A 7,813-nucleotide genomic window follows, 5' to 3' on the forward strand; every position below is an offset into this window, starting at 1 on the left:
TAAACATTTGCAAAAGGCTTGTTGTTCATGTCACAGTTTCCAGCCATGCCAGCAACGATACTAACAAAGATAAAACGCAACCTCGACGAGGGCAACGAGGGCTAGGTTCCAAGCTTCGGAAAGTGTCACGACAGGGTGGCGAAACAATGCTGACCAAACAATTACCACTAACCACCCCACCAACAACGAGAGTAACGCGCGCTACGACGGGACGAACAAGCAAGGGTCGGGGCGCAGCGCAGACCTTGCGGTTGCCGGATGACGCGGCGGAGGAAGGCCGGACGGAGGGGGACGGCGGCGGCGGGGGAGAGCAGGAGGAGGAGGCGACCCCGCGAGGGATCTGTCGCGGGCGGTTGCGCTCGCGCGGAGGACGCGACGTGGGGGCCGGCGCGCGGGAGAGGACGTGCGGGCGCGTCGCCGGCGCCGGCCGTCGCTGCTCGCTGGCTGGCGCGGAGGAGGGAGGATATACGTGCGGTGGAGCGGGGCCGAGCGCCGGCGCTGGTGGTGGTGGTCGCTGCTGCAGAGACGAGACGAGAAGGGGATCGCCAGCCAAATCGACTACCGAGGAGTCAGTCCGTCGCGCGTGGCCGCCAAGGCCCGCTCGCTCCGTTCGGTGCGGCCCACTAGCCCAGGCCAGATCGCACGGGCCTCCTTCTTCTGCCTAAAGATAACTACTCCCCTAAAAAAACTTAAAAGATAACTACTTCTCAAAAAACAAACCTAAAGATAAGTGATCTAAAACATCTGGTACTAATTTACAGAGAGAGTACTAGTAGTTATCTTCTATTGTCGGGCCCACAACTGAAAATCGGTGAGGGGTGGGAGACTTTTGGAGCCTGTCCCAAGAGGGATGCGCCTTGCAATGTGTGCTCGTGTAAGAGTCGTTTTGAATCCTATAGAAATTATAGTACAATCCAGGCAAATAGAGAAAATCTCTGAAAAATAAAAACTTGCCATCCTTGTAACACAGAACTAAACATGGCAATTTTTGGGATGTTGGCAACAACAAAAATTCCGTTCACATATGTTGATCATAGTATGGGCAAAAATACTAACCAAAGAGCGGAACTGCCGGGCATCCACCTCCCGCATCCTTGCCTGCTCCACCTCCCAACTTCACATGTCCTCCGCCGCACAAGGTCGATTCCCTGCCAGAAACAACATTGATGTCCCCATTGAAGGAGCAAGGTCAAGCGTTGGCAGAAAAAAGGGTAAAACATCATCCGGGCATGTAATATAATGTTCACGACAACAAGATCTGTCGACTCCCAACAAATCCCCAAGTCCATGCCGTACCGATCTTTCTGTTCCATTAAGAAAAAGCAAAATCGTGTGTATTGGCATCGGAAATCAGCATGCATCGTGCCCCCCACACCCCATTGGCCCCTCTTTTCCTTCAGCAAAGCAAAAACATGTGTGCGGTGGCTAGAGAAAAGGCTTGCCCCGCTACTAAATTCAGGTCGTCGTCTAGTCTCCCTCTGGTGAAATCGAACGAACGCCCCAGAGAACCTCTCAATTGCGCTAGAATGTAACAGGTGGAGTAGTAAGGCAACCAAAAAGGGCCATCGCTTGAACCAAAATCCGTGCTCGTCCTCGCATCGCCGAACCCCCAAAAAATTTCGAGCCGGAAATCCCTTGCGAATAGGTGAGGAGGAACGATGAACATACCTTGCCCGAAGGAGCACATGGCCGATTTCAGGGGGCGTCAGTGTATTCTCTAGATCTCACGAAGGGGCGTTGGCGGAGCGAGCAAATGTGGTTGGCTGCAATTGTGGGGATATAGAGATGGGGTGCGGTGCTGGAGCGAACGATGAGTCACCACGCCACGCTGAGTGGTGCCACGCTGGCAATGCACGGAGATTCAGGTGAGGTGTCATACTGAAGCGAGTGATCAGCATCGTGTCACGCCAGAAATCAGTTTCTTACCTTTTTCATCTTGCCAACTAGTATATATATATATTATATTATATAAATACCCAGAGGAGCATATCCAACTAATCTCGTTCAATCTAACGACTGATTGCCTCAATGGCAAGCGCTAAACATGTTTATCGCGCAATAAATATTATACCAAATATCAATATCAGGGATAATCACATAATTATCATGCAGCTAATATTTTATCGAATACAGTTAATATTCTACCAATATCTTTAAAACATATATTCTACTCCTGTCCGGTGAAAAGTGTACATATAAAAATTTTAGGACAAATTATGAAGTTGAGTAAAAAATGCATTGGAAAGGTGCAAGCCACCAACTCTCGTCTTTAAGTACCAAACCCCCAATGAGCTAAATGCATGTACTCCCTCCGTAAACTAATATAAGAGTGTTTAGATCACTAAAACGCTCTTATATTAGTTTATAGAGGGATTAAAAATTAAGAAGGCCATGTGTAGAATGTTATTAATCTTGATTACCGTGTGATGAGAGAGAAATATTTTTTTTACTTTAAGTGCATTGAAAAGATAGAAATACACTTTTTTGTGGACAAATTTTAAAGCCAAATGTATACTCTTCACCGGACGAAGGGAGTACTCGTTTACTCAGGGAGTACCAAATATGAATGTGTATTGCACGTACACCTATATTAGTTATAGAAATGAGATGGTGTGTATCTGAGTTCCTAATTAAAAGAAAAGAAATGTTATTTGATAGTTGTGGTAGGAAATTTCTACGCATCCGCTGTTGGGGAATGTTGCATGAAAACAAAAAAAATTCTACGCACACGCAGGATTTATCCATGAAGATGCATAGCTATGAGAGGAGGAGCATCTACATACCCTTGTAGATCGCTAAGCGGAAGCGTTTATCAATGCGGTGGATGTAGTCGTACACCTTCACAATATGTCCCGACCAAGTAGCGAACGTATGGCACCTCCGTGTTCAACACATGTTCAGCTCAATGGCGTCCTCGTCTTCTTGATTCAGCAAGAGAGGCGAAGTAGTAGATGAGTTCCGGCGGCATGAAGGCGTGGTGACGGTGGTGGTGAAGAACAATCTCCGCAGGGCTTCGCCAAGCACAACGGAAACTATGACGGAGGATAAACTAGAGGGGGCAGGGTTGCCGGCAAATGGCTTGGTGAATCTTGATGTGTTCTAGGTGCTAGCCCTGCCGCTCTATTTATATGTTGAGCCCTGATGTCTGCTAGAACTACGTCGGTAATTCCCCAAAGAGGAAGGGATGATGCAGCACATCAATGGTAGGTATTTCCCTCGGTGATGAGACCAGGGTTATTGAACCAGTAGGATAACCATGCAACACTACGTGAATGGCACCTGCACACAAATAACAAATAGTCGCAACCCGACGTATTAAAGGGGTTGTCAATCCCTTTCGGGTAACGGCGTCAGAAATTGACAAACGGATGTGAGAAAGTTGTAATAAGTTGATAGATCGAACGCCAAATAAAATAAAGTGCAGCAAGTTATTTTTGGATTTTTGATTTAATAGATCAGAAAATAAAAGCAAAAGAAAATAGATCGCAAAGGCAAATCTATTAAAGAAGAGACCTGGGGCCGTAAGTTTCATTAGTGGCTTCTCTAGAGAAAAATAGCAAACGGTGGGTAAACGAATTACTGTTGGGCAATTGATAGAGCTTCAAATAATCATGACGATAATCCAGGCAATGATCATTATATAGGCATCACGTCCAAGATTAGTAGAGCGACTCCTGCGTGCATCTACTACTATTACTCCACACATCGATTGCTATCCAGCATGCATCTAGTGTATTAAGTTCATGGAGAAATGGAGTAATGCAATAAGAACGATGACATGATGTAGACAAGATCTATTTGTGTAGAAATAGACCCCATCTTGTTATCCTTAATAGAAACGATACATACCTGTCGGTTCCCCATCTGTCACTGGGATCAAGCACCGTAAGATCAAACCCATCACAAAGCACCTCTTCCCATTGCAAGATAAATAGCTCAAGTTGGCCAAAAAAACCCAAATATCGGAGAAGAAATACGAGGCTATAAGCAATCATGCATATAAGAGATCAAAGAAGACTCAAATAACTTTCATGGATAAAAAAGATAGATCTGATCATAAACTCAAAGTTCATCGGATCCCAACAAACACATCGCAAAAAGAGTTACATTATAGGGATCTCTAAGAGACCATTATATTGAGAATCAAACAAGAGAGAGGAAGCCATCTAGCTACTAACTACGGGCCCGAAGGTCTACAAAGAACTACTCACGCATAATCGGAGAGGCACCAATGGACATGATGAACCCCTCCTGATGGTGTCTAGATTGGATCTGATGGTTCTGGAACTTGCAGCGGCTAGAATTGATTTTCGTCGACTCCCCTAGGGTTTCTAGAATATTGGGGCTATTTATAGGGTAAAGAGGCGGTTTGGGAGGCAACCGAGGTGGGCACAACCCACCAGGGCGTGCCTCGGCCTCCAGGCGCGCCCTGGTGGGTTGTGCTCCCCTCGGAGCACCCCCAGGTGCTTCTCCGGCCCACTGGATGTCTTCTGGTCCAAAAAAATCCACAAAAAGTTTCGTTGCGTTTGGACTCCGTTTGATATTGATTTCTTGGAATGTAAAAAACATGCAAAAAACAGCAACTAGCACTTGGCACTATGTCAATATGTTAGTACCAAAAAATGATATAAAATGATTGTAAAACATCCAAGAATGATAATATAACAGCATGGAACAATAAAAAATTATAGATGCGTTGGAGACGGATCAGCATCCCCAAGCTTAATTCCTGCTCGTCCTCGAGTAGGTAAATGATAAAAACAGAATTTTTGATGTGGAATGCTGCCTAACATGCTCATCTCATATTCTTTTATTTATAGCATGGACATTTGGACTTTTATATGGTTCAAAGCAATAGTCTAGTTTTGACATGAGACTTAAATACTCAAGCATATCAACAAGCAACCATGTCTTTCAAAATATCAACGCTAAAATAAGTTATCCCTACCCCATCATGCTCAATCATTGATCCATTCATGAAACACACTCGCATATTAGCTACACCCAATGCTCTAGTACGATCATAGTGCCCCCTAGTTGGTGCTTTATAAGAGAAGATGGAGACTCAAATTAAAAATAAAAATTGCATAAAGTAAAAGAAAGACCCTTTGTGGAGGGAAGTAGGGTTTTGTAGAGGTGCCAGAGCTCAAAGTGAAAAACATAGAGATAAAACATTTTGGGAGGCATGCTTTTCCTGTCAACGAGAATGACCGAGAAGTTCCCAATACTTTCCATCCTAGATAAATCATAGGCGGTTCCCAAACAAAAATTAAAGTTTATTCCTTTTTCAACCATATTTTCACTTTCCATGGCTAGCCGTTGATACGTCTCCAGCGTATCTACTTTTCCTAATGCTTTCCTCTTGTTTTGGACTCTAATTTGCATGATTTGGATAAAACTATCCCCAAACTGACGCTATTTTCAGCAGAACTACCATGGTATTATTTTTGTGCAGAAATAAAAGTTCTCGGAATGGAAGAAACTTTGCGAGGAATTTTTATATCAATAAAGAGAATTTCTGGAGCGAAGGACCACCAGAGGGGGGCACCTGGGTGGGCATAACCCACCAGGGCGTGCCCCCCTCCTGGTGCACCCAGGTGGGTTGCCCCCACCTGGTGGCCCCGGAGACCCTGAAACCTACGCTATAAAATCTATTTTTCCAGAAAAAATCAGGGAGAAAGAATTATCATGATCCACGAGATGGAGCCACCGCCACCTCCTGTTCTTCATCGGGAGGCCAGATCTGGAGTCTGTTTGGGGCTCCGGTGAGGGGGGTCTTCATTATTCGTCATCACCAACCCTTCTCCATCGCCAATTCCATGATGCTCCCCACCGGGAGTAAGTAATTCCTTCGTAGACTCGCTGGTCGGTGAGGAGTTGGATGAGATTCATCATGTAATCAAGTTAGTTTTGTTAGGGCTTGATCCCTAGCATCCACTATGTTCTAAGATTGATGTTGCTATGACTTTGCCATGCTTAATGCTTGTCACTTAGGGCCTCGGTGCCACGATTTCAGATCTGAACCGTTTATGTTATCATCATTATATACATGTTCTAGATCCGACCTTACAAGTTATAGTCACCTACTACGTGTTATGATCCGGCAACCCCGGAGTGACAATAGTCGGGACCACTCCCGGTGATGACCGTAGTTTGAGGAGTTCATGTATTCACCGTGTGTTAATGCTTTGTTCCAGTTCTCTATTAAAAGGAGGCCTTAATATCCCTTAGTTTCCAATTGGACCCCGCTGCCATGGGAGGGTAGGACAAAAGATGTCATGCAAGTTCTTTCCATAAGCACGTATGACTATTTACGGAATACATGCCTACATTATATTGATGAACTGGAGCTAGTGCCGTACCGCCCTAGGTTATAACTATCTCATGATGAATATCATCCAACAAATTTCGATCCAATGCCTAGGAATTTATCTTATATTGTTCTTGCTAAGTTACTACTGCTATCATCATTATTGCACTTGCTACAAAACTATTGCTATCACTGTTACCGTTACTACTGGTGCTATCACTACTATCAAAACTATCATATTACTTCGCTACTGATCACGTTGCTGCGGAGAATTAATCTCCAGGTGCAGTTGAATTGACAACTCAGCTGCTAATACCTTCAAATATTCTTTGGCTCCCCTTGTGTCGAATCTATAAATTTGGGTTGAATACTCTACCCTCGAAAACTGTTGCGATCCCCTATACTTTGTGGGTTATCAAGAGCCGTATCCAGCTAAGACTAAGATTTATCCCTCTAAGACGAGGGGAGGTAGGAAACTACCATCCAGTTCTGCTTTGGATTCACCTTCTGTTATAAGTAAACTAGCAACACCACCACATGCTATTAATCCTCATATGTCGCAAGTTATTGATGATGCTACTTCTGCTATGAATGATACTTATGATGATGCTAGTACCTTGCTTGATGATAATGATGTGCCACTTGGTGATTTTCTTGATGAACGAATTGCTAGAGTAATACAACATGATGTTGTTGAATCTGATGATGAGCTTGAAACTAAAACTCCTGAAACACCTACTATAACTAGCCTTCCTAGATATGAATTGCCTAAGGTACTGGAAGGTTATGTTATGAATGAGGAGACAACTAGAGACATCCTTGCTTGCAAGGATAGAGATGATCTAGAGAAATTATTATGCAAGTACAAAGAAAAATCTAGGAATGCTAGAATGCAATATGATCCTAAGTTTGCTACTTCACCTAACTTTATTGACGATAAGGATTATGAATTCTCTGTCGACCCAGAGTTGATTACTTTGGTTGAATCTGATCTTTTCCATGGTTATGAAACTGAAACTGTTGTGGCACATCTTACTAAGTTGAATGACATAGCCACCCTTTTTACTCATGATGAGAAGACTCGCTATTACTTTATTCTCAAATTATTTCTGTTCTCATTAAAGGGAGATGCTAGAGCTTGGTACAATACTCTTGCTCCTGGTTGTGTGCGTAGTCCCCGGGATATGATTTATTACTTCTCTGAAAAATATTTCCTTGCTCATAAGAAACAAGCTGCCTTGCAGGAAATATTTAACTTTGTGCAAATTAAAGAAGAGTATCTCCCACAAGCTTGGGGGAGGCTTTGCCAATTACTTAATGCTTTGCCTGATCATCCTCTTAAGAAAAATGAAATACTTGATATCTTCTATAATGGACTAACCGATGCTTCTAAGGATTTCCTAGACAGTTGTGCTGGTTGTGTTTTCAGGGAACGAACTATTGGGCAAGCTGAAGAATTATTGAATAACATATTGAAAAATTATGATGATTGGACTCTTCCTA

General features: G+C 43.6%; 1 protein-coding gene across 2 annotated transcripts in view; it reads right to left on the bottom strand.

Moving 5' to 3' along the window:
• LOC119329424 overlaps positions 1-1,745 on the bottom strand; it is a 7,750-nt gene extending 6,005 nt beyond the window's left edge. Inside the window, exons 1-2 of one of the 2 annotated variants that reach the window (XM_037602467.1) lie at positions 1,669-1,745; positions 1,057-1,148 (exon numbers count right to left, since the gene is read on the bottom strand). In XM_037602467.1, coding sequence (XP_037458364.1) covers positions 1,057-1,092 — 36 coding nt within the window. In that variant the 5' untranslated portion in view covers positions 1,093-1,148; positions 1,669-1,745. Of the gene's footprint in view, positions 1-244; positions 494-1,056; positions 1,149-1,668 lie in introns of those variants that run through there. The other variant, XM_037602468.1, reaches the window with a different exon arrangement.
• Positions 1,746-7,813: the final 6,068 nt, after the last annotated feature.

Source organism: Triticum dicoccoides, chromosome 7A (genome assembly GCF_002162155.2).
Source record: "Triticum dicoccoides isolate Atlit2015 ecotype Zavitan chromosome 7A, WEW_v2.0, whole genome shotgun sequence".
In the NCBI taxonomy this organism is placed as follows: Eukaryota; Viridiplantae; Streptophyta; class Magnoliopsida; order Poales; family Poaceae; genus Triticum; species Triticum dicoccoides.